Source organism: Cyclopterus lumpus, chromosome 12 (assembly GCF_009769545.1).
Source record: "Cyclopterus lumpus isolate fCycLum1 chromosome 12, fCycLum1.pri, whole genome shotgun sequence".
Taxonomy (NCBI): Eukaryota; Metazoa; Chordata; class Actinopteri; order Perciformes; family Cyclopteridae; genus Cyclopterus; species Cyclopterus lumpus.
The window spans coordinates 18,761,011-18,787,967 of NC_046977.1; the positions used below are offsets into that span (position 1 = coordinate 18,761,011).

Sequence of the window (26,957 nt, forward strand, 5' to 3'; positions counted from 1 at the left end):
TTTCCTAATTCGAACCAAGGTGGTGCTTTGTTGCTGGATGTTTTTGCTAGTCATGGATTAGCCATAACAAACACCATGTTTGAGCATAGGGCTAAGTCGGGTAAGGGTCCATGGTACCAGAACACCGCAGGCCAAAGTGTACCAACGGTGTTCATCAGGGAAGGAGAACTGAAGAGGACTTGAACTGGGTATAATGTCAAGTTTTGGAAAGAGCACTTTGACAAACCAGACAAAGACTAGATGCTAAAGGCTTGGACATGGTTGGTCTGTCTTGGCTCTTCAGTGTCGCGTGTGAGGCGGGGACCATAGTGGTGGTTCCCATTAAAAAAAAAAAAGGAGACCAGAGAGTGCTCCAAATATTGTGGTATCACATTGCTCATCCCCACAGGGAAAGTTTATTCCAGCGAGCTGGAAAGGAGGCTCCAACCTAAAAGTCTAAAACCTTTGAATGCTTCTAGGGGGAGTTTAGACCTCTAACAATAAATAATACAATAGTGACAAATATCTACGAAACATAACCATTTGGTTATACTGATTAATCTATATAAATATAAACATTCACATCCCAAAAATGGTTGAACACATAAGTATTTAGTGTGAACCCCTTTCACTGTGACACAGGCGCCTCAAACTAACTTATGAGGCTTGTTCCAGATTAACTGCTTCTCATCTGGAAAGTAGACGAGAGCAGGCGGCAGCATCAGGGGGCGATGACAAAAAACTGAAGTCAATTTGAGAGTTTTCAGCTGTCTTCAAAGAATACACTGGAAATCAAAGAAACAGCTGTATACTATTCAATTCAATTCAGTTTATTTTGTATAGCCCAGAATTACAAATTTGCTTCAGAGTGCTTTACAATCTATACACATACGACATGTCCCGGTGTAACAGGTGTGGCATCACAAGGGGACAGGTAGTGGAGGGACGCTACAGAGTGGCCACCAGTGCAAAAACTACATCTCCCAGCCTGCCTCACCGCTCACCCAGCTGCAGCTGCTTAAGGCACCTGATTGAGGCAGGGCTGGGAGACTTAAGGGAGAGCACCTGGGAAGGAGAAAGGAGAGCGGAAGGTGAACCCACGAGCACCTGGAAGAGGACAACAAGGGAGAGGACCTCGTAGCCTGGATTCACCAGGATTGAGTTTTTGTTTGGTTAATTAACCACTTTCTCCTCCGGGATGTTTTGTGTTACCTAACTGGACCTTTTTTTTGATACTTTGTTGTTTTTGGATGTTACCTTGCTGGTGGGATGGGAAATAAACCTGGACTTTTTGTTAAATACCCTTGGACGTGCCTGTGTTCATCTCTCTCTTTGCACCGCCCCAGGCTAGCCTGTCCTAGCGACAGCCCGTGACACTACACAGGCAATAGTATACCCCCAGTCCGGACTATACCTGGGGTTAAAGGGGCCTACGCTAGATTATACCCCAGGTATATTATGGCCTTGGCCAATTCATACCCCTCAGGCCAGAACATACCCCCATGATAGTGTTGAGTGATATGCACAAGAATTACTTAATTTTTCAACATTTTATTGGGTGTTTGGCTTTGTCAGGTAAGTTAAGTGAGAAAGCTAACTGACTTAAAACTCTAAAACATAGACTTTTATTACTTCAAACAAAAAACAGAACAAATATTAGACTTCCATAAAGATCAAAGATTACTACGTCCTGAAACTTCAACTTCTAAGAGTAGCAAGTCCTCTCTACAATATCAATGTTCAAAGTGAAACACTGATAACAACCTCAAAACATCCAGACAATGATGACATCTACAGAACATCTCACAGAAACACAAGAAGACCAAGACTTTCAACCCACTTCCAAGTTCAGGAAGGAAGTATCTTAGCACCACTCTTGGCCTTACGTTTGGTAAGGTTGTGTACTGTGGACGCACAAAGGACTTTGGACAACCACAGCGTACATATAAAACCAAAGGTGATGGGAACAGCTACTTCCGGGCCATCAGCTACATCCTGACAGGAACAGAGGACAACCACTCCCTTCTCATAAAGTTGTCCACCACATGAACACTGACTTGACAAAAAATCTACAGGACTACTTGAACCAAAATGTGAATGAATATGTGAACACCTCTGGCATCTCTCGTGATGGAGTCTGGGCAACTGATGCAGAGATCATGGCTACAGTGAATCTGTTGAGTTGTGACATCGTCATCCACACAAAAGTCGGTGACTCCATGGATTGGTTGACCTATCCCGCAAGCTTCAATCTGCAGTCATCAACAGAACATGCACTTTATCTTGAAAACAAGCATGATCATTTTGATGTTATCAGTGTTTAACTTTGAACATTGATATTGTAGCGAGGACTTGCTAGTCTTAGAAGTTGAAGTTTCAGGACGTTATGACTTTTATTACATTATGTTACAATTGCATTATGTTTTGTGTATGTGCTTTTATTTTAATGTGTAACACTCCTGGGAAGTGTGGTAGTAATCTTTGATCTTTGTGGATGGTTGTTAGTGTATCCAGCACATCAGGATTGGCATCATCTGAAAGGGGCACAGGGTCCACAGTGTTATCTTCTGAGGGTTGAGGTCCATAGGAAGCTTGGCCTTCCGTCCATACATGACCTCAAATGGAGTGCACCTGATTGAGGCATGCACAGATGTGTGATAGGCAAACAGAACACCAGGGATGAACTGGTCCCAGTTGTTCCTTTGGTCATTGACAAGCTTACTAAAAGATTATTTGAGTGTTTGATTGTCACATTCCCATTGGCCATTTGTTTGAGGGTGGTACCAGATGAAATGCAGTGATCTGTTTGAAAATGCTCCATCAGGTTGTCGATGATCGAGTTCACAAACTCTCGTCCCTGGTTGCTAATCAGAGTGTCCATACAGCCAAGGCAGCAAATAACAGAGTACAACAAATGTGCTACTGACTTGGCACTCTTATCTGGAACAGCTGTTGCTTCAGTCCACTTGGAGAAATGATCAGTGGCAGCAACTATATTGTAAGAGCCACAAGTGTATTATTTGGTAAATCAGAATTTCAGGAAAGTTTATAATTTACTTTCTAAATTACGGAACAATTTATGTTAATGACAGGTGCTCCCTGGACGGAGATTTAATGACGTCATGACAGCAGCAGGCGCAAAGCAATGAGCTGCATTAGGCACTAGAGCACATCGTTTTTCTACCGTAACATAACGTATGATCATAAAAAGCTCGGAGCGCTGCGCCGCGGTGCTTTTGACCGAGCGAAAACGTCGGACACGGTAAATAAAGGACTGGAGAACCGTTTACGGTGTCGGACTTATGAAGATGGACTGTCAGTTTCTCTGGCGTTAATGAAGATTGATGTTAATATGATCCATAATGCTCGCTTTGTTAAGGACTTCTCATGAAACCAGACAGCGCACCGCAGTATTAAGAGCCACTGAAGTCTCTGCGTGTTTCAGAAGTTGTGATGTACATGTCTGATGAGAAAGGTGGAGATATTTTATTGAACGTTTGCACGCAATTTGCGCATTGATTTATTAATATGATGGCTGAAGATAATGAGATAAATAATGCTGAACAAATGGAATCTAAGAGAACCAGAAAGTTAACTGAGAAAGCATTGGAGGAGAAGCTGCAGGCTCATTGGAACCAGGAGAGAAGTATTAGCTCGGATAACTGGAAAACGAAAATAAATTGAAAGTTTAATGAGTGATGCTGGCAATCTGCAAAAAGTGCAAAAGTAAATAAGGATTTCAACACTCAGTGAGGTTAAAAATATCAGTGGACAAATAGCAGATCTTCTGCCTGAAGAAGAAGTAGATGCAGAAGAAGCGGAACAATGGATGTGTGCTTTGAGTGAAAAAGAAATAAGCAAAGAAAGTACATCTGCTGCTGATGAGGACATAGAGGATCAAGATGAAGTTGAAGAGGATGTGGAACCTGAGGATAGTGCTTCACAAGTGACAAGTTTATCTGCCTGGTCCGGCAGGTCATCAGTTTGTGCTTCTGAAGAAGCAAAGTTAGCTGGCCTGGTGGAACGCACCACAGTTTTACAGAAGAAGCAGGAGCTTGAGTTGGAGGAGGCGCATATTAAAGCCAAGCTGGAAAGACTGACTTTGGAAGCAACAATCGTTGAAAAAAGAGCTCAAGTAAAAGTACTTAAAGACTATGAGAGATCAGAGGATGGCATGAACAGCTATCTTCACTCACACTTAAAACAATTTTAAGTGAAGGGGGAGGAGCAAAGACTTTTCTCACACACTAGCACAGCTGCACATGGAGGTACAGTTCCAACCTGGCTGCAGCAATCTTCAGAGCCACAAACTGTTAGGCCAAGGCAGACAGACAACCCTGAGAGACAACAGCGGGACAGAAGCAGTAATGACATTCTTCAAGTAATGCAAAAACAAAATCTGCTCACAGAAATGTTGGTTAACCATCAGAAACAAGCTCAGCTACCAGTTAAAGAGATTACCGTTTTCAAGGGTGATCCACTTACCTACAAATCTTTTATCAGAACTTTTGAACAGAAAACTCATAGTGGTCATGACAAACTGTACTACTTGCAACAATACACTGCAGGAGAGCCGCAGGAACTTGTACGTAGCTGTGAGCACATGCCATCAAGCAGAGGGTTCAAGGAAGCAAAACGACTGCTTCAGAAGAACTATGGAGATGAGCTGATGATAGAAAGCGCTTACATTGACAAGGCCTTAAGGTGGCCACAAATCAAATCTGAAGATGGGAAAGCCCTGAATACTTATGCTATTTTTCTGACTGGATGTAATACAATGGAAGATGTCGAGTTCATGGAGGAGATGGATAACCCCACAAATATGAGAATTGTGTTATCCAAATTGCCATATAAAATGAGAGAGAGATGGCGCAATGTAACATTTGACCTCAAGGAAAGTAGAAGACACAGAGCAAGATTTGCTGATCTTGTTAACTTTATTGATCGTCAAGCAAAGATTGCTATCGACCCACTCTTTGGAGACCTCCAGGACAGACAGACACACATCTACAGTCAGCAAACGCAAGGAAAAAGGAGAAACTTTTCAAAACTGGAATGAAAGGAAGCAGCTTCGCTGCCGATGGGGAGGAGAAGGACGGATACAACACCTTGGCAGGCCAACCCAGTTAAATTTGCTAATGCCTTCGTACCACTGTGTCTTTTCTGTCAAAAGAATCACACATTGGAGTCTTGCATCAAGATTAAAGGGTTAGCACACAAGGATCGTATTGAATTCCTGAAAGCCAAGGGAATATGTTTTGGATGTTTAACACAAGGACATCTTAGCAAAACGTGCAAGAAGAGGATGGTGTGCACACCATGCTCACAGAAACACCCAGACATCCTTCACATAGCGAAAGAAGCCAACAAAGATATTTCATATACTGTATAGTGGCAAGTGAGGGCGACTGTGGGTCAGTGGTTAGCAGGTCTGTCTTTCAATCTGGGGGTTGGTGGTTCAATCCCCGCCCTAGTCGATGTGTCCTTGAGCAAGCCACGTAAACCTGCATTTTTCCCTGTAGCTGTGTCTACAGTGTATGAATGTAACATGATTGTAAGTCGCTTTGGATAAAAGCGTCAACGAAGAGGTCTCAGGAGCCCAGAACTCTGTTAAACAGATATAGTAATAGCCAACAAATAGTTGGCTATGCTGGGACAGGGAACACAGAGTGCATGCTATTGATTGTGCCGGTGAAAGTGAGATCCTGTAAAGGTGGAAGGTGTATAGAGACATATGCGTTTATGGATCCCGGAAGTACAGCCACGTTCTGACACAAGGTACGTTCAGCTGCCCAAAGTCTCAGCAGTATCCCGGTTCAAAAGGAAAACATTCCAATTCAACAACATCTGCAAAAGTGGCCGTATCTGCATGAAGTAACCTTACCACACATTGACGCTGATGTAGGCCTTCTCATTGGAGCAAATAACCCAAAGGCAATGGAGCCGTGGCAGATAATTAATAGTAAGGGTGATGGGCCTTACGCTGTGAAGACTGTTTTGGGCTGGATGGTGTGTGGACCCGCAAAGAATGAGACTACGGATTCAAAGAGGGAGTCAGCTCATTACAGCGTCAACCGAATTTCAGTGTTGGAACTAGAACAGCTAATGGTTCAGCAGTACAACACAGACCTTCCAGAACGCCGCTACGATGACAAGGAAAAGATGTCGCAAGAGGACAAGCAGTTTAAGCACTCAGTACAAAAGACAACAAAGTTTGTGGATGGACATTACTGCATATACCTCTGTCATAAACTATATCTATGACCCTCTTGACTTTCTTGCTCTACTCATATTACCTGCCAAGTTTCTGTTAAGAGATCTTTGTAAAGAAAAGCAAGAATGGGATGAAGAAATCAGTGTTTGTAAAGCCAACCAATGGTGCAAATGGCTGGAAGACCTCATGCACCTCTCAGACTTCTGTATAGATTGGTGTGTTAAGCCTATGGAATTTGGACAGGAAATAGAAGCACAGTTGCATAATTGTTCTGATGTCAGCGAGAATGCCTATGGCACAGTATTGTGCTGGTAAATGAGCAAGACAAAACCCACTGTTCCTTTGTGATGGGGAAGTCAAGAGTGGCCCCGCTTAAACAGGTCACTATACCAAGACTCGAATTAACTGCAGCAGTCATCGCAGTTAAGGTGGACAAAATGCTACAAGAAGAATTGCAAATTCCACTTCAGCCATCCATCTTCTGGGCTGACAATCGGACGGCTCGCTTCAAAACTTTTGTGGCAAACAGGATTACTCTCATTCAAGAGGCTACCAAACCGTCACAGTGAAGGTATGTCAGAACATCACAAAATCCTGCTGATCAAGCCACCAGAGGCATGAAAGTTAAGAGCTTCATAGAAGATGACATGTGGATAAAAGGACCACAGTTTCTGTTGTGGCCAGAAAGTGAATGGCCACAGAGACCAGATAATGAGAAGCACGACATGCAAGATCCAGAGGTTAGGAACGTGCTGTGTGTAAAATCCTAGCTGAGGAAGGTGCTGACCCTGTGAACAAACTGCTTCAGTACTACTCAAGTTTGGACAGGCTGAAGAGAGCAATTGCTTGGATTTTGAGAGTCAAGGAAACTCTGATCCACCTGAAGCACAAAAGAAAAGAATTATAGCCCTCCATCAGTCAGGTCCAAAAAAAACCCAGAAAGACTGAAATTACTTATGCAGCAACAAATGAAAAAGGTCAAATCTGACATGGAAAAGAAAACACTGAGCTGGGAACAGTTGTTGGCTGCAGAAGTTGAAATCATTCGACATAGTCAGAAACAGTAGTTTCCTGATGAAGTGAAGGTCCGCTACGGTGGTAGGTCTGTCAAGAAGAATAGTCAGCTATACAAGCTTCATCCCACTTTGCAAGACAGCATCTTAAGAGTTGGAGGACGGCTGGATAAATCCACTATGACAGACAGTGCCAAACACCCAGCAATTCTGTCAAAAGACTCCAGAGTTGCCTTCCTCATTTTGCTTGATCTTCATGAAAAGACTGGAGATTGTGGGCGCAACTATATGTTGTCACACTTAAGACAACAGTTTTGGATTCCGCAAGCAACCTTTAGCCATCAGAAAACGTATGTCAAGATGCACAGTCTGCAGGAGGGTCAAAGGCAGAGTAGGAGAGCAAAAGACATGGCCAATCTACCGGAAGATCGCCACCATTTACCAATGTAGGCGTAGATTATTTTGGTCCCTTTGAAGCCAAACGGGGCTGGAGCATTGTCAAAAGGTATGGTGTAATGTTTACCTTCCCTCACCATTAGAGCAGTGCATATAGAGATAGCAGACAATCTTGACACCAGCTCTTGCATCAACGCTATATGCCGTTTCATAAGTAGAAGAGGCCAGGTTTCCATCATGCGCTCAATCATCTACTGCTGATGAAAGTACAACCCAACATGCCACCGGGAACATTCAACAAGGACGATCAGTACGCAAGGAGACGCTGGAGGCAAGTACAGTATCTCGCAGATCTGTTTTGGAGTAGATGGACTCGAGAATACTTACCTCTCATCCAGGAGCGGCAAGTGGTCAAGGTTGAAGAGGAACTTCAAGCATGGAGATGTGGTGCTAGTAGTTGACAGTTTGTCACCACGAAACACATGGATGATGGGAAGAATAATCCAAACCATACCACCATAGACACCAGAAAGCAAGAGGATTCAACACAGATTCCAAACATATTTTTTAAATCCCTCTACACCAAACTATCACCGAGATCCAAGCAAAAGAACACAGCAACACAAATCACTTCATCGCTTTACAGTCCGCAAATTTGGCTTACCTTTTAATTAGATGAAGAAAAAGCTTCTTCTTTTTTTAAGTGAGATATATATTCTGGTACATGAGAAAACCCAAATGGCACAGATGGTGGCCAATGTGCCCAAATGCCCATTTTCGAGACCTCGTCTAAACTCGTCTAGAACAAGGTTCTAATTTTGTCCCGCTTCACTTTTTCAAAGTCAAACTTTGCAGAGATAGTGTTCATATATTGTGCTAGGATTCTGAGGAAGCTTAAACCATTCAGCTGCATTATTCCAAAGAGATAATCATAATAAAAAGTGCTTTTTACAAGGCAAACCTGTAACTTTTTTAATTTGTGCTGTGTGTCATTTCATCTTAACCAGTAATATATAGGCTGATATTTCCACAACTTAAGTATTCTCACAAGTGTTTACTTTAATTATAACACCAGAATTATTCAAATAGCCCTTGTGGTAGAAGAGATACACATCTTTTAATTTGGGTATGTTATTTCAAGCAGAGGCCTAACAAATCTGTTGGTTTTAAAAGGTTAAACACTCTAGCTTGCTACACCAATACTAACATTGTTATTATTACTCAAATTTCAACCTCATGACACAACGAAAATGACATAAATTGCGGTACAGTATAGTTTGGCCTAGGACAGTTTATCCCCTGGGGTATACTCTGGCCTGGAGGGGTATAGTATGGCCTAGGCTATTTTACCCCTCCGGGTATAGTTTGGCCTAGGACAGTTTATCCACAGGGTATACTCTTGCCTGGGCCAAAGTATACCCAATACCCGGGTATACTCTGGGTAGGGGTTAATTTGGCCCGTTACACGAGGACCTCACATCGGATCAGGAAAAACTTCCCAAAAAACAGAAAAAAAAACTTTCACTGGGACAAAAGGGAAGAAACCTTCAGGAGAGCAACAGAAGAGGATCCCTCTCCCCGGATGGACAGAAGCAATAGATGTCATGTGTACAGAATTAATTTGATCTGATCTGTAGGCTACTTGTAGTGTTCAGACCTTGTTCGGATTTATTTGTGCGTTTGTAAATATTTATTTATGTTGAAATGCATTAAATTGCGTGTAGTTGTAGTGTATGCTATCCTTCGTTCTTTTTATGTCTGCCTGTAAAAACACTTTGCTGTTGCATAAATAGGCGACATTCAAACTTTTCCCATCATGCATTGGGTCACGCAGTCGGTGGAGAGTTATTGCGGCGCCTGGCTCTAAAAACTGCGGCCAACTCGCTCTCGTGAGGTTATCATTGACCACGTGTGTATGACCTCAGAGCTAATCGGGATCAAATCGAACCAGTTTGTATCAATTCTGGGCAGGACTCATCTCAAAACGAGCCTATGAAATTCCTCCCCCCGTCAATTGACAGACATAAGGATGATCCAATAGTGTTTCGTCTGGTTATTTTCCACCGCCGTCCAACTCCCCATAACTTCCGGTCTTAAGTAGTGCTGCACTAATGCACTGAAAGCCCCACCAGTTGCGATTTGTCCATAAATAATATGGAAGTGCCTGAAAACTGAAATGACAAGTTCGCTGTTAAATTCATCAAACCCACATTTAATTGATGTAATATTATAATGACAGTGCGCAGCCATTTGATCCTCACACAACCAACCTATTTTTCCTCACAGGAACAGCTCTGTAAACTACGTCGATGACGTGATTATTCGCGAGGCATTGAGAGTGTGTTCCATCCGGTTCCAGCTCTACCACCATGGTACGTGACTTGAACGCTACATAAACAACGCGAGTCCGTCTGGTCTCTGTTGGACGAGCGAGAGGTGTTTTTATTTGGTCCTCGTTACTTTTCACGAGCTAAAGTAAAGCGGGGGTTTCGGCACAGTCTCCGGAATGCACCGAGGAGGACACGCTGATGTAGCTGGCTGCTCTTATGGCTTTAACACCCAGATGCTCTGAGACGGGATGTTTTCAACCAACATGGAAACTAAAAGAGTGGAGATCCCCACTGGCGTACTGGACGACCTTTGCAGGTATCTGAACGCTTAAATACCAACCATAGTGCTCTTTGCGGTGCATGACGAGTTTGCAGCTGTGTTGATGCTTTCACGCTATAAGCTTTTGTATTTGTTCTAACATCCATCCATCATCTTTAACCGCTTATACCAACTGACCCTGGGAGAAGGCACGGTTCCCCTGGACGGGTCTCCAGGGAATCACAGGGCTAAAACATGTTGTTTAACAACACAAAGTTCTGCCATGATCACGAAGCGACAGCACATGTACAGTGTGTTTGTAAAGTCGAGCCAGGTGGCGAGCTCCATAGGTTTTAGCAAGAAAGAGCACATTTAAATAAAATAAAAGCCAAACAAATACGTTTGTCCTTTGTGTTCTCACTAGTGAAGGTGTAATTTATGCGACACATGGATGCACAACGAAATTCTGTTGTAGCCCATGCCAAACAAAACCAAAACAAAAGTACATGCCTGTAGTGTTTTAAAAATTATATATATTGTCATCATAAGGAACGTATACAACAGAAACAAAAACTATTCTCTCGGCAGATAATATGGCCGACATGTTTTCTATGCTTCCGGTCCCACATGCTCGAGGTGAGTGTAGGCAGTCGAGTATAGAGATAACCGGATAGAGCAACATGAGAGTTGCTCAGAGGAGCATGAAGTAAAGAAGTTTGACTTCCAGGTGTTAAGCTTGTTTATGCTCGCGCTTGGCGCCATAGCTCGAGCCTCCGCAGACGGCGCGCGAGCTCCGAGTATGTACGGAGGCGTCTATACTCCGAACCACCAGGGGGCGAGCAAACAAAAAGTACTGGGAGGAATAATTAAAAAAAACGAGTGTAACCCAGAGATATGCCCACACAGACTGTAGGTGGAACTGGCACAAGTCATAAACTAATCTACACAAGGCCGAGGGGGGATACTGTATTGTCTTTGTAGAAGCCCTGTTAAGAAACAAATCAAGTATTACATTAATTATAAAGAAATTAAGGTGTGTTATTCTGTAAACAATTTGCTTTGGATGCAAAATGTTCACTCAAATTAAGATTTTAAAGTTTTCTTGTTTCTAAAACATGTGAGCGAAGTATAAACTAAGCTTACAGTCCAATCCATACACTGCGTATAAGAAGTGGAGGTAGTAGTCGTGGTTGTCACCCATTAGTTTGTGGACTGCCGTTTTAAAGCCTTAGATTTGGCAATTTCGCTGTCGCCATGTGGTTTTTGCAACCAGTGAACGGAAGTGACCATATCTGGACTGAGGAGGAGTTACATACAGACAGCCATACAACTCTGGTAGAGACGTATCAATCACAGTAAGCCCCAAAGAATACCCTGCTTTATGGTCTATTTGACTCTATATGGACCATCATTTACTAAATGAACATCATGCTGTAATGAAGAAGACTTAAAACTAGCGATTGCAACCATAAACCAATGTTTACTGAGTCATTTATTTTCATAGACTTCTATACACTCCGACTACTTTTTGCAACCAGTCGGCGCCCCTGCTGGTCAGTACAAAGAATGCAAGTCAGAAGACACTTCCGCATCGGCTTTACTTGTATAGTGATTATTAGTGATTTTTGCTCAGGAAAGTTCCTATCTGAGTGAAATTACCCGGAAGTATCTAACTGGCCGCCATGATAAGAGCTGTCCAAATTCTCTAAATGCAAAGGAAAGGAGCTTCAATGCTTCCTTACTTAGGGCCTTTAGCATAGGAAACACTTCTTCCTTTTCGAAAGGAAAGGAGATAATTCCGCCCCACAATTCCTTGCGGCGGCAACATTTAAAGTGACTCACCATTTGGCCGTTCACAAGAACAAACAATCCTGACCGACAAACGCAGATCATGTAAATAACCGTTGTTATAACTTGGAAATACTTTCAATAATCAGTTAAACTTGCTGTCAAACTAGGCCGTTACATTGCAGTTGTTGAAAAGTGCTGGAAACTGATGGATTAGATATTCTCTCTTCTTTGTTGTACTGCAGCCTCAGCCCTCATTCCCTGAGAAGCTTTGATAAAAGGGTTAAACTGGACGAGCATGTTTTTTATGTTTTTGATCATCTTTTAAATCAACTATCTTGTCACAATTTTAAAACACTTAAATCAACACTTCTAGGTTACACTGAGTTGTGGGGTGTATCAAACTATGCATATATTGTATTTTTATGATCAGATTATAATCTGCATTTATACCATAACAAGAAAATTGGATATGAATATTGTTAGGATTGTATGACTATTCTTCTTGGTTCTTTCTCATTACTATTGCTTTTTAATATATTATAAAGAAATAAAAGACTAAATTCAGAACAGGATTTATAACTTTTAAATAATTAAATATTGTTTCTCGAGCTGCAACAGTAATGTTTACAACAACATTTGTGGCTTTTTACTCTATTGCACTAACGGTAACAACCGTAGTTGTTTTAGTCTCTCTCTAGTGTGCCCATCCTAGGCGTAACACTTGTGGGGGCTCAACAGGAGCCCACAGCTAATTTCTTTAACGGAGATCCTCTTTAATCCCATCTCTCCTGTGTCTCTGCAGCCGGTTCATCCTGCACATCCCCAGTGAGGAGAGGGACAACGCGATCCGGGTGTGCTTCCAGATCGAGCTGGCCCACTGGTTCTACCTCGACTTCTGCATGCAGAACACTCCAGGAGCTCCTCACTGTGGGATAAGAGACTTCGCCAAAGCAGATATCCTTACATGTGATGTTAAATTACCTTATAATGTTTTTAATTTATGACCACGGTTCTGCACATACAGTGGGTATGGAAAGTATTCAGACCCCTTAAAGTTGTTCACTCTGTTTCATTGCAGCCATTCGCTAAAATCAAAACTTCATTTTACTCAGCACCCCATCTTGACAGAAAAAAACAGAAATGTAGAAATGTTTGCAAATTCATAAAAAAATAATAAAACTGAAATATCACATTGTCATAAGTATTCAGACCCTTTGCTCAGTATTGAGTAGAAGCACCCTTTTGAGCTAGTACAGCCATGAGTCTTCTTGGGAATGATGAAACAAGTTTTTCACTGGATTTGGGGATCCTCTGCCATTCTTTCTTGCAGATCCTCTCCAGTTCAGTCAGGTTGGATGGTGAACGTTGGTGGACAGACATTTTCAGGTCTCTCCAGAGATGCTCAATTGGGTTTAGGTCAGGGCTCTGGCTGGGCCAGTCAAGAATGGTCACAGAGTTGTTCCGAAGCCACTCCTGTTATTTTAGCTGTGTGCTTAGGGTCATTGTCTTGTTGGAAGGTGAACCTTTGGCCCAGTCTGAGGTCCAGAGCACTATGGAAGAGGTTTTCTTCCAGGATATCACTGTACTTGCCCGCATTCATCTTTCCTTCAATTGCAACCAGTCGTCCTGTCCTTGCAGCTGAAAAACACCCCCATAGCATGATGCTGCCACCACCATGTTTCACTGTTGGGATTGTATTGGGCAGGTGATGAGCAGTGCCTGGTTTTCTCCACACATACCGCTTAGAATTAACGCCAAAAAGTTCAATCTTGGTATCATCAAACCAGAAAATCTTATTTCTCATAGTCTGGGAGTCCTTTGTGTGTTTTTTGGCAAACTCTATGCAGGCTTTCATATGTCTTGCACTGAGGAGAGGCTTCCGTCAGGCCACTCTGCCATAAAGCCCCGACTGGTGGAGGGCTGCAGTGATAGTTGACTTTGTGGAACTTTCTCCCATCTCCCTCCATCTCTGGAGCTTAGCCACAGTGATCTTTGGGTTCTTCTTTAACTCTCTCACCAAGGCTCTTCTCCCACGATTGCTCAGTTTTGCTGGTCGTCCCAAACTTCTTCCATTTAAGGATTATGGAGGCCACTGTGCTCTTAGGAACCTTGAGTGCTGCAGAAATTCTTTGTAACCGTGGCCAGATCTGTGCCTTGCCACAATTGAGCTCCATGGCAGTTCCTTCAACCTCATGATTCTCATTTGCTCTGACATGCGCTGTACGGTCTTATATAGACAGGTGTGTGCCTTTCCTAATCAAGTCCAATCAGTTTAATTAAACACAGATGGACTCCAATGAAGGAGTAGAACCATCTCAAGGAGGATCAGAATAAATGGACAGCATGTGAGTTAAATATGAGTGTCACAGCAAAGGGTCTGAATACTTATGACCATGTGATATTTCAGTTTTTCTTTTTTAATAAATTTGCAAAAAATTCAACATTTCTGTTTTTGATTTTAGCAAATGGCTGCAATGAAACAAAGAGTGACACATTTAAAGGGGTCTGAATACCAAACCATGCCTTTTTTTAACCTTCAAATGCATTTTTTCCTCAGACTTTTTCTTGTTGTATTAACAACCACCCTAAAGAAATGATGAGAGCTGCAGCAGTTTGGTTTTTGGTCACTCCTCTATAGGTTCCTCAGAACAGGAAGCCTGATGTGGTGCTCATGTTAGATGTCACTAGATGCTATTTTCCTTGACCACTGCAAACTTTTCCATCACTGTCCGTTTCTGCTGCCTCATGGGGAGGATGTTCAGAAAATCCTCGAACAGTGGAAGGAGTACAAGATGGGTGTTCCTACCTTTGGTGCAATCATTCTAGATGAAGCTCTGGAAAACGTGGGTTTATTTTCACACTCGTACACTGCAGCATTACATGACAGCCTTTATAAGGTTATTTAAAGCAGGTCTCTGGTTTATATGTTTGTATTTTTATTCATTTCCATCCGGGATATCAACATTGTACTAACATCACCAAAAATAACTTGATCATGCTTCATAATTGCTGAGATCTTCCTTATAATAATCCCTATAAGGCTGGTGTTCTTTCAACAAATCCCATGAACAGACTAATCCCCCCCCCTTTGCCTAGCTTAGATTTTGAAGACAGAGCCAGGACTTCATTTCATAAATTTATAATAAATGACTATTAAAGATGGACCTTAATTATACATTTCTCCAGTTGTACACATGTCTTTTTAGAGTCAAATGTATTTGTATTGTTTGCTGCTCAGTTTTTAAGGGTAGTGTCATTCTATATCTGTCTTATTGTCATCAAATCTCATTACCATACCAAACCAATAACGGGTCATTTTTAATACGGAGCTGCTGTAGCTGGCTGTTTGCAGCACTGAAGCGACAACAAAATAAGTCTTAAGGCTGTAGGCTAAGCTTAATAATGAGGCCACTATATTAACATTCTCTGGATCCCAAGGACTAAAGCTCAGCTGAATATGACAGCCATGTCATGTCTCATTCGGTAATCAGAGTGCACGTAAGGCCTAGTGAATTGTAAAATAAGGAGACAGCTTAAAACGGCTCATCCTACAGACGCATGCTGTTTTATGTGATGAACTCAATACATTTTGGACACGTTGCAAACAGAGATAAAGAATTTCAAAGATATAATCATTGCATGACATTTGAACATTAAGATGATCAATACATGTCTCTAAAAGGAAAATGGAAGTGAAACTGTGATGGATCTTCAGTACAGATTAGTGAGTCTAGAACGTCTCCAAACCTGTCCATTCAAATTAGGCTGTAAAGAAAGTGCACTCATTAACTATCCGTAACTTTTTTTATATGATACACCATGACACACCATCACCAGTGTCCACTTGGTGTAAAAGCACCACATGTGCTGCAGATAACTGGTGCTCCTTTTCTCTTCAGGCACTGCTTGTTCAGGGATACCTTGCAAAGTCCGGCTGGGGCTTTCCAAAGGGGAAAGTGAATGAGGATGAAGCTCCTCATGACTGTGCAGTTCGTGAAGTGAGTCTCATGTTCTTTGGAGTTCAACTTTGACCAACTGAAAGGACTAAAAGCCATAAATAGCTAATGTGTGCACTTCATAGATCAAAATGCTGTTTTCCAGGTGTTGGAGGAGACAGGCTTTGACATCAAGGATCGCATCTGTAAAGACGGGTACATAGAGCAGAAAATCACTGACCAGCTGGTACGGCTCTACATCATACCAGGAGTGTCAAAGGATACCAAGTTCAATCCCAAAACCAGGAAAGAGATCAGGGTAGGACTTTATTCGTACTTGTTTTCTCATCAGATTTTTTCCAGCTTTAAAATTACATTTATTTGTACAGTTAACACTGAAAACAACAAGGTAGTACAAAATGTAAACCGTACTTTGGTGTTTTATTTTTACCTCTTTTCTTAAGATTTCACGAAACTTATTTATTTTTTGTTCCTTTTTACAAAAGGAACCAAAACACTGACAATGAGGAAGATCTCGGGTAGAAGAAAATGAGACTAACAAGCAATCTGGTTTAAATTGAAATCAAACACTTATTTACAAGATATTCAGCCAATGCTCTTTGTGCATCTTTGGGTGGATGGAGAAAAAACAACACTGAATGGAAATGCTATCAACTCCTCCAGCCCACAATGTATTCATGATCAGCCGCAATCAAACTGTTGTCTGCTAACAGAAACGTTTCAAAGTATTGTTGTTCTTTTCTTGTAGAACATTGAATGGTTTCCTATTGAGAAGCTGCCATGTCACAGGAATGACATGACCCCAAAGTCTAAACTTGGACTTGCCCCCAACAGGTTTTTCATGGCCATTCCATTCATAAGGTGCGTGTGTGGAATTAATTATTTGCAGCTTTGAATCATCCCGTAACATATTTGCATCAAAGGAATATCCACAAATTTGCTTTAGTTCTGAGAGTGAGGGGAGAGAAGATGTCTGCATAATAAGAACAGATCTGGAGTCCGTACGTGATTAGCCTAGCTCAGCTAAGACTGGCTCTGTCCGAAGTTCGCCAGTACCTCTAAAGATTCCTACATAATCTCTTGTATCTTCTTTGTTTAATCTGAAATAACAATGTGTGTGTGTGGCTGCCTAAGTGTTAAAATAATAAGAAAAATACTGTAAAATGTTTTTATTATAGTAACTGACGGGTACTGACAGCTCACTTCCCGCTCCACTTTTTATAGGCCGCTGCGAGAGTGGATCAGCAGGCTAAAAGGAGAGTCCACAGACAGCGATGAGGACTTTGCAAACAGCGGCACCACTCCGGGCAAACCTTCAGACAACACTCGGTAAAGACGCCATTACTGCTCAAGAGTCAGTTCCCAAGTGAAAGCCAAAGGTTCCTTTTTATTTTTGCAGAGAAACAAAAGGTATACCGGTTTCATCACTGCTTCCACAAAGAGGATTTTGTCATACCATCATTACAGTGATAACCACATTCAAGCTTTGATTTTAGCTCACACTGTGGCTCAGTGGTAGAGTAGGGCCATCCTTTAATCAAAGGATCGGCGGTTCAATCCCCGGCTCCGCTAGTTCATGTTGATTTCTCTTTTGGCAAGACGCTTAACCCCAAATGGCTCCCTATGAATGGTTAGTTAGTCCTGATGGGCAGGTGGCACCTCGCATTGTATCTCCTGTCATCAGTGTGTGAATGATGACAAGTATTGTTAAAGAGCTTCGAGTGGTCGGAAGACTAGAAAAGAGAAATACAAGGGCAGTCCATTTACCATTTACAAGAGAGATCTTCTTGCCACATTTGCTTAACTACATCATACAGGTTTTACTTTCTCTACTCTCTGACCGTGGTTACGTACAGGCTTCCCTCACCGCTGTGACGGCTAAGTCGTTGAGCTTGCACGTGCGCGGTGTCCGCACAGACTGTGACGGTCAGCGCTCAGCAGATCATTTTCATTGTCTCTTCTGGCTGAGAATAACGTGCATCACACCTCAGGTAATAGGCAACCTGCCAAATCTCTTTGCCTGAGATCAGAAAGGATTGTCGACAGAATAACTTTCTTGCACTCCAGTAAACTCGGCGGTGTGGGCCAATTCAAAGGTCTGGACCCAGGTAACCAATCTCTGAGCTTCGGTGGACTTTCAATCTGTTCAACATACGACATCCTCTGATCTCGCATCAGAACAATCATCTGTAGAACATAAAAGAGCTACAAGATAGTCAATCCATATGATGTAAATGACACATATAATGAGAGTAGTACTAACAGTAGTAACACCAATAAGAATAAAACAATGATGACTACTACAGTAGCAGTGGATATACTATAATAATAATAAAAGCAGTAATACAAATGTGATCATAATAGTAATAATATTGTGTCTGGTCCAATAGTCTCTGTGTTGCATATTTTTAAACCCTTTCTTCTCGTAGGTTCAGATGTAATAGGTCAACTTTGGTTTCTTCAAACACGTGAACTCCCACTCTGGCTGGTACATTTGTGGAATGTCAGGTCACAGCTGATGGCAAAAAAACTTTGAATTATAAAACAGTAAAGCAAAAAAAAAAAAAAAAAAAAATATATATATATATATATATATATATATATAAAAAATGAATGAAGAGGGTTTAGGGTCAGCGAGGTAACTTGAGGGTTAACTCTGGATTCTCAGTCCCACGACAGAGGTTCACTTCGTAGATCACCATGGTAACTGATGCTGAACACCTAACCTACCGAGAAGCAGGTTATGTTGGAGATGAGAGATCAACTTGTATAATTCTTTTTTTTTCATCCATCTTTTAGGTCAAAATCGCGCCGGCTCACAGGTACTGATGCATTTCCAGGAGACAGCTGGGCAAAACACAAACAGCAGAAGGCTCTGGAGCAGCTGAACCAGCATGAGCTCAACCAGGTTAGAAAAGATAGGATTAGTCTGCAACGGTTAACTATGAGGCTACATGTTACCAACAGTTGTTATTAGCAGTAATTATGATGGACCCGAGGGACACATTTCAAGAAACACGACATTTAGGAAAACATAACATTTCAACTAACGCAACATTTAAAAAAGCATGGCATTCAGCAAACCCAACATTTTAAGAAACGCAACATAGAGTTACTTCTCTGATTGATGATTTTTCAACATTTAGCCCCATAATAACTTCCAGATCAAGTATGGCCACAATTGTGTCTGGGATCGAACCCCCAAGCGGAGGACATACTACTACTACCCTTTTGGTCATCTATCAAAAGAGTGGGTGGTCAGAATAAACAGAAAAGCATCCTGGCTTGCACACAGGACATCCTTGTATTCTTGGCATATGGCATTCTAAATACTATGTATTTGGACATACTCAATATTTTCTTGCATACTAAATAGTATGGTTTTTGAAATGAACACTATGAGTTGATGAGGACTGCCTTAACACACCAATAGGTTTGATCTTTGTGAGATGAGGGACGGGAGCTTGTGTTAACATTTTGGGTTGAGTGCAGGTGTTTTTTTTTGCTCTGTAGAACCCAAATTTGAAAAGCAATGGGAAGAAATGTCAGGACTCATCTTATGGAGCCAACAACCAACAGGTGAAAACCATATTGGTAAGTGCAAAACCACATTTGTTTCAGATTGCTGTTTTTAGTATAGAAGACCACATGTTTGACCTCTTTTTTTTGGGATAAAAATAAAAATGGGTTAAACCGTAAAAAGTGAAATTGACATTCCTGAAAATCCATTAGACTTTTTGCGAGTGGACCAATTTTAAAGCTACTGTATGTAGAATTTGAAAATGATCAACTTTTACATTGTGCTGCACTGTAAATTATAAGCATTGCACTCTTGTACAATTTCTACAGAAAGAAGATAAAAGACTTCAACCTAGAAGACTGCAAGACAGTTTTGAGAGAGGTATGGTTTGTTCAGTTTTAATATCCTGAGGAAGACTGTCAAGTCAAGATGCTATTAATGGCAGAATAATTTCTTGCATCATGACTACAACTATTTTCCTTCATATATGGTTTGTACAGTTTCCATGTGTAAACTAAGCTAAGCTCCCCCACAAATGAGACGTGTAAATGAACATTTCTCTTTACAGATGTGGCTCCACACAGCTCCAACGGTCAGCAGATAGTCCGCAGCAGAGACTCCGAGGACCTGCTGTCCTCTAAGGCTTTCCTCAATTTCAAGTTTGACAGAGACGCCATCATGAAATGCTTTGACTACTAACATGGCTGATGAGGAACTGTGCCTCTCCTGTAACAGCAGGAAACTATAGCCTCAGAGACTTTTGACCTTGTAGACTAGGCAAGGATGTTACTGAACATTTCCTTTTCCTTCTTGGCCTGCTTGTCGTGAGCACACGTTTACAGTGGGGAGTTGCTCATCCGTCCCTGAACACATCCAATAAGCTTCACAGGAGTGGTTTGCCTTTGCTGCCTCACCTTTCAGACTATATAGAAGGTATGGTAACCTAACGGGACTGTCTTCCATCTGTCTGAGGCAGAATCCTAACGGAATTCGAAAGTTAATATGCAGGAGACAACACATAGACCATTAGTCGTTTAAAGACAAGAGATCAAAGATTTTGATAACATAATGGATTTTAAGCACATATGAGGTGACTGAAACATAAAAAAAAAAAATTGGTTGTGGTACCTCAGTGAATTTGGCCAGTGAATCAATGTTACATTTAGTTTATGTACTGATTTTAAGATGTAATAACTTAAGTGTTGTTCATTTCCTCCATTCTTCCTATTGAGTCCTAAAAATGTTTTGAAAACTTAAAAAAGGTGGGTATTAATAGTATTATTGGCTTTATGTATTTACAGTGTTGTTGGCTTTATTACCATAATTAAGATTTTATCCAGGAATGTAGTTTGTAATATGATAATGACTTGTGGAATGAAGAACAAGCGGTCTTTGCAAGTTGAATGTCATTAAATTCATGTTGTTCTGCTGTATTTAATTCTATGGCTGCCAATATTAGGGTGAACTCATTAGATGTTTGGAAATCAACCATTAAGGCCAGACAAATCACTGATCACTGACACAAGGACATCATTAAATGAATTTAAATTATGTACGGATGTAAACTTGTCCCTAATGAAAATTAACATTTCCATAATGGGATGATTTGGGCATATCTCTATTATGAGAGAGTTTTATGAAAATAGCAGATTTTCCCATTCATCTTTCTTATTGTGACAGTGTAGTGCTCAGGTTCACACTGAAACAATGATCAGTGTAGTTTTCATTTCAAGTTTCATTTTGGGAGTAATTGTGCATTTTCAAACCATATATGTCAAAATTGGATTTCAACATTTTCATTTTAGAAGGAAAATGACTGATGAAATAGTTTGATTGGAAAGTTTTTAGCAACAGACTTCCAGACATTGTTATTTTCCAGTCATTGACCCACATCCCACTCGTGTTTGTCTGTCTTAAGGTTTCACAGGATTAAATTCCTGTTGAAATTACTTAGACCAGAATGTTTCAATCATATCCTTCATGGTCCACCTCTTAGCTTCTACAGTGTTTGGCTGGTATGAAAACGTGCACACTTTAAGGCTGTGGGGCATGATGGAGGATCAATGCATTAGTCTACTGTGAACAGTTAATCTCAACCAATGACGAATACAAATTACTCTGACAAATGCCCACATCAAGGGATTTCTAGCCACTATAGCTGAAAATAAGACTAAGAAGTGTTCAAAGTCTCACAATTTATAGTTTCTCAAGGTAATATCATAAACATGCATTGAGATGTCTTTTTGTGATTCTCACTGGGGTTTCTTTGTTATTCATTGTACAAATGCTGATCTCAAGTTGTCCATTGGCATTAATGATGTTTTGACTTAAAATGTGAACATTAATAAAGTTTGTTTTTTACACTTGTGGCTGTTTGCTTGTTAACATGAATTTTGAATACTATATCACCACTATATCAAACATGTTGATGTAATTATTCCTGGAGAAGGACTCAGATTGTGTCTAGGTTTGTGTTTTTTTACGATGAACATAATTAATGGATAACATTCATATTACAAACCAAACATAGAAGCAGAGGAAAAAGTGAACAGATTGTATGAGTCTTGTTTAGTTGCCTACATATTTCCAAGAAAGGCTCTAAAGGAAGAATAAACACTTAGAATAAGATTTTTCTGCCAGAGGATTGTAATGTTGCTGTGTCAGTGATCTCAACTCATACTGAAATTGAGAGTCGATATTAAAGGTCAACACATTATGATTGCCCCCAGTGAGAGCATATCACTTAACAGGACTTTTTACACAAAATCACAACATGTATCAATGCAAAACAATGCAAAAAGACAATGCAAAACAAAGCATGCACTGCCACAGCAGTTATATAGCATTTTTTTAGGTTTCCATTAATATAAACATGTAATTATTCCTGCTGTATACTTTTTAAATTATCATTAATGTTATTATACTATTAAGCATGACATTGTGCCGCCGCTGTGCACTAGTAAGCTACACACAAATAGACATCGTTACCATGCAGCAGACACAAAGGCTCCACAAGTTGTCGCGGCGCCTCTGAATTTTTTTAACTAGGCGGATTTTCACTCAGGGATTTTCCCAGATGACTGTCACAATAGTTCACTGATGATTCTACAGAAAATTAGATTAGAGATCAGATTTAAAAATCTACATTTGAGTAAATATTTTGCAGGCAAATCAAATAGCTTACAAGGAATTCAACCTTTGTTTCTATAGAATGCATTTAATATTTGACTTAATTCTTGACAGGGCTTGTTTAAACTCAGTAAAAGCAGACAATTAATATGAGCTACGAGTTTACTTCTTCACAGTGTATTTTGTTTTTACACAATTTGGTGTTTCCGATTTGGATAAGTGATGAGAAACACAAAACTTCGGAGACAGGATCACACATGCCACAATCCTGCCAATGAGATCACAGTGCTCATGCAGTTCAGCTCTAGCCTCTGTTCTCCTGGGCTATCACTCTGGATGGATGATTGATGTGTGAGGTCTATTGGGCCTGGTTCAAGTGACACAATCCTCAATTGGTCTGGTCCACCAGAGAGGTAACAAGGAGATGGTGGAGGCCATGTTATGTCATGTGTTTCACATTTACGTTTTCCTCGAGACCCCAGTTTATTTCTCAGTTTTGGAAAGCATTCTGTTCCTTTCCCGGTGCTACGGCCAGTCTCTTGTCCGGATACCAATCCAAATCCCAGTCAGACCAAACGTCTCCATTATGAGCTGGAGATCTGTCTCCGCTGCCTCATCTCCCAGAACCATGCCTCCTGGAGTAAGCATCTCATCTTGGTCAATCTTGTTCTGCCTCTTTTACCGTTTCAGTGGAGGTCGAGGTAGATATTCCTTTTGGTCAGGCCCTCATACAGTGTCACAGCACATGGGCTCCTGTCTCATGTTTCCTTATTTAGCTCCTTTAGCATAGGAAACACTTGACTTTCCTTCCGCCCCACAATTACTTGCGGCGTCAACATTTAAAGTGACGCACATTCGGCCGTTCACGAGAACAAACGATCATGACCGACAAACGCAGATCATGTAAATAAGATGTTTCATAAACTATTGTCTGCATATTCTTATAATCAGAATATAATCTGCATATAAACCATAACAACAAAGAGTGATATGAGACATTGTTAGTGGAAGATCATATTCAATTCAGGAAGTTTGAAACAAACAACAATGAGACAGTTTAAAACAAGCAGTAAAGTGTTTTTACAGGCATACATGAAAATAACAAAGGATAGCATAAAATATAAACTACAAGTAGTCTACAGATCGGATCTAACAGGAAGTCACTGTTTCTGTGACTTCCTGTGTACAGTTTTGTTGTCAACGCCCCCTGCTACTCTCGCCTCCCCTCGTCTACATGCCCCGCAGTTCTCTCGAACCAGCCTATTTCCCGGCGCGCAGCGTCTCGAGCCGGCTTCACTGAGGCAATTATAGACCAAAAGTCCTTAGAGACTGACCTCTCAATTGGCGTCACCTTGAAAAACGCCTGGAAGACGTTCAAATTATATATAATAAATACAATTGTCCATAACATTTTCAGACGTTGCCATATTAACGTAATATGTTGCAGCAGTGCTGTCTCATTCGTGTTTACACTATCTCAAGCCGTTGCTGTCCCTCACACATTGGGGCTATAACCCAGATTATAGGTTCGTAAAAGCGACTACCTCTGCTTCATTTTATTCTGAAGGGGTCAGACCGGATGTACTCATTGTTGGCGGTTCCCGACACCTTTGCTGGCTGAACATAGGAAGAGGAGCAAAACACGCGGAAGCTCTCACGTCCCATCAATGTGACAAGGATGCTTGACGTTTAAGAGCACTGCCGGAGCACTTCACGAATCAAAGTACAGTAACGCGATCTGCTTGTGTTCCTTTTATTACACAGTTGGACATGAAGACGAGTACAGTTGTGTTGTCCTGTTGTGTATCTCACCCCTCCTGCTAAGTATAACTTAAAGTTAGCTAACGTTACGTTAGTACTATGTTTCGGTAACGTTACCGGTGAAATGGCACACACGAGCCATTTGTGGAGAGGTTTCTTTAAAGCTAACTTAGCTAACGTTCCACCACAACACTGTTTGTGCTAGTCGCTTTGTCAGTGTCGTTGACTAGCGACTTGAAAATACACCGGCTCGACAGTTTATTGTATAGTTTATTATAGTTTGTAAAACTAGTAAAACTAAACTTCACTGTGATGTTTTCCTGTCAAGTTCAAGTCTCTAGTCTACAGCTTTGCCAGCAACTGAACATACAAAACAGCGACAGCCATCCAACCAACGTTCCCAAAAACATCCTCCCGTTAGTTGAAACTATAGCTTCTCTTCTTCTGTCTGTTTCACACAGCAGCCGTGTTCACTGACCTCTGACCCCAGCCACAATTGATATTCCTTACAGTCTGGTAAGAATTACACAATGCACACATACTTGATTGTATATTTAGCAGACATGTAGCAGTTAGTCTGTCAGGATAACAACAATATTTTGGTCATTTTAAAGATTTTTTTATATAATATAGTTGCATAATAATACAAGTATACCCTTTTTAAAAGAGCAATTCACTTTTCATTTTGAGAATATTCAGACACTGGAAATGTAATGTGAAAAGAAAACATAAATATGATAAAGCCAACAACCGAAATAATAAATACAATGGTCTCTTGGGCTTTGTTAACAACAATTGCACTTTTATTAAATATTAAACGTGTGGCAGAGGTATAGAGAGTCAGGTGTTTTGAAGTGGGGTTGTGTGAGGTTCTTCTCCATAGTGTGTGTTAATACAAGGTACTGTTGTGGACAGGGCAGCAGCAAAGCTTTTTATTGACACAAAAACTGAATTTAAGTGCTGTTCAGAATGTTTTTCTGACATGAAACTGAACTTAAAGTGTATGTTTTTAAATGGAGCCTTGTGGCTTTGAAGAGGTCATTGATAAGTTTCAGTTCAGTTCTCCATCAGAAAAGGGCTGTCTGAGGGAAATTTAAGGTGGCGAAATATTCTAAATATAGTGCACACATCAAGTGACTTCCATTATTACTCACCACAGTCACCAGCATTCTAGCTCGTGAAGATGGCTTTGTGTTCTATTACTTCTTTCGCTTAGCATAAAGCAATGAATGCATGGTGGAATTCCCAAGCGCCTTGTTGAGATCGTAGTCAGTGGTTTGTGATCAGTCTTTAATACCACCTCTTTTCAGTAGATGTATTCATGAAGCCTCTCTCATCCGAAGATTGCTCCAAATTTCTTCTTTTAAAATTGGTCATAGGGATGTTCTGCCCCTGTCATCGTCTGGGATGCATTTAAATCGATGCATTTTGTACTTACTCATCCTGCTTGATTTGGTAAAACCCTAGCGATGCATCCAGTTTGGAAAAGAAGCATGATCCTTACATTACATTTTCAATGTCTGACTTTGTTAGCAGTCTGACATGTTTTCTTTTGATCCATTTGTTAAAATCTCTTGTATTGATGCATTGTCTCAGATCTCTGTTCTTTTTTTCCACAATGTCAAGGGAATTGACCCAGTCTGTAAGTTTTTCCATTTTGTATCTCTATCCTTTCGTCTATCATGGATTCCAGTTCTTTTCAAAGTCGTGCCTGCTAAACATCCTGGAACACATCCTTGTTCTCCCTCACAAGGGGTTATTCTCTGATTCTTATATAATTGTTTATAATATTTTGCAAAAGCATCTGATATTTCCTGAGGGTCAGTCTCCTTTTTACATAATTTATCGTAATTTCCATTCAATCACGTGAGACTGGTCATTCTGAGTGTCGGTTTGATGAGTTATGTCAATTAAATTTCCCCCAAAACATATGGTCAATAGCTATTGGTAACAAGGCCTATTAGCCTCAACGTTATAGTCACATTACCTGGTTCACTGTCACAAAGAGCAGAAACAGCACAAATTAACAGCAAAATGTTTTTTTTCTGTGAAAAAAAAAGCTTTGCCTCTGCACCAAAGCCTGAACATGGTAGGGGAAACCCTGCTGTTTATTCTTGCATCATTGTTGGCTTAAATGTTGCTGACATGCACACATGATACATGATAGGTCATGTCCATATCTCGTCCGATAAGTGGATACAGTAATTATCATGACAGGCTTATTATAAGTAATATAATATACATGTATGGAACAATATTGGGATATAACAAGTGTGCTCCAGCATGTGGGTGTCAACATGCTACTATGATACATTTTTTCACATGGCTAAATATTGCCCATCTGCAAAGGTCAAGTTTCCTCAGTATTATCATGTAGCTTTTTAGACAGAGTCACTGAAATTATTGATGCCTTCCAGTGGGAGCCAGGATTAACCCTCAGCCCCAGCTGAGACTGATTAGACATCATTCCGGCACTGTTCCCTGAACCACACCCCCGCTCTACCCACTCTACAGCTGAGCCTAACCACACCCCACTGCCACAGTAATTAATAGTATAACATTTGGAAAACGTGAGATGTAAATTTTCCATCATTATTCTGCTTACTACT

The 26,957-nt window shown here is 40.9% G+C and overlaps 2 protein-coding genes across 14 annotated transcripts in view; both read left to right on the forward strand.

Annotated features, from left to right (window-relative positions):
- Positions 1 to 9,695: 9,695 nt before the first annotated feature.
- On the forward strand, positions 9,696 to 21,821 carry dcp2 (decapping mRNA 2). 5 transcript variants are annotated; one of them, XM_034546695.1, is made up of 13 exons: positions 9,724 to 9,785; positions 9,889 to 9,974; positions 10,166 to 10,248; positions 12,785 to 12,936; positions 14,698 to 14,825; positions 15,882 to 15,980; positions 16,084 to 16,236; positions 16,687 to 16,799; positions 17,163 to 17,267; positions 18,738 to 18,846; positions 19,452 to 19,532; positions 19,788 to 19,839; positions 20,027 to 21,821. In XM_034546695.1, exons 3-13 carry the CDS (start codon positions 10,181 to 10,183, stop codon positions 20,155 to 20,157), a joined length of 1,191 nt encoding a protein of 396 aa, XP_034402586.1. In that variant the 5' UTR covers positions 9,724 to 9,785; positions 9,889 to 9,974; positions 10,166 to 10,180; the 3' UTR covers positions 20,158 to 21,821. The 5 variants fall into 5 exon arrangements, with proteins under 5 accessions (XP_034402585.1, XP_034402582.1, XP_034402586.1 ...); XM_034546694.1 differs by having other exon boundaries at positions 9,696 to 9,974; XM_034546692.1 differs by having other exon boundaries at positions 9,725 to 9,785; positions 9,889 to 10,248.
- Positions 21,822 to 24,152: 2,331 nt separating this feature from the next.
- Positions 24,153 to 26,957, forward strand: part of LOC117740228 (3'-5' RNA helicase YTHDC2) — a 33,196-nt gene continuing 30,391 nt past the window's right edge. For 4 of the 9 annotated variants that reach the window (XM_034546479.1, XM_034546480.1, XM_034546486.1 and 1 more), the window contains exons 1-2: positions 24,153 to 24,310; positions 24,810 to 24,864. The gene's annotated coding sequence lies outside the window, so the exon portion shown is untranslated. Of the gene's footprint in view, positions 24,311 to 24,809; positions 24,865 to 25,974; positions 25,991 to 26,957 lie in introns of all 9 variants that reach the window. The other 5 variants (XM_034546482.1, XM_034546483.1, XM_034546481.1 and 2 more) reach the window with 5 other exon arrangements.

Coding starts and splice junctions, on each gene's coding strand:
- dcp2 (XM_034546691.1), top strand. CDS start 10,181: ATGTTTTCAACCAACATGGAAACTAAAAGAGTGGAGATCCCCACTGGC. Junction 15,981..16,083: donor ATGACTGTGCAGTTCGTGAA/GTGAGTCTCATG, acceptor GCTGTTTTCCAG/GTGTTGGAGGAGACAGGCTT. Junction 19,533..19,787: donor AACAGGTGAAAACCATATTG/GTAAGTGCAAAA, acceptor CAATTTCTACAG/AAAGAAGATAAAAGACTTCA.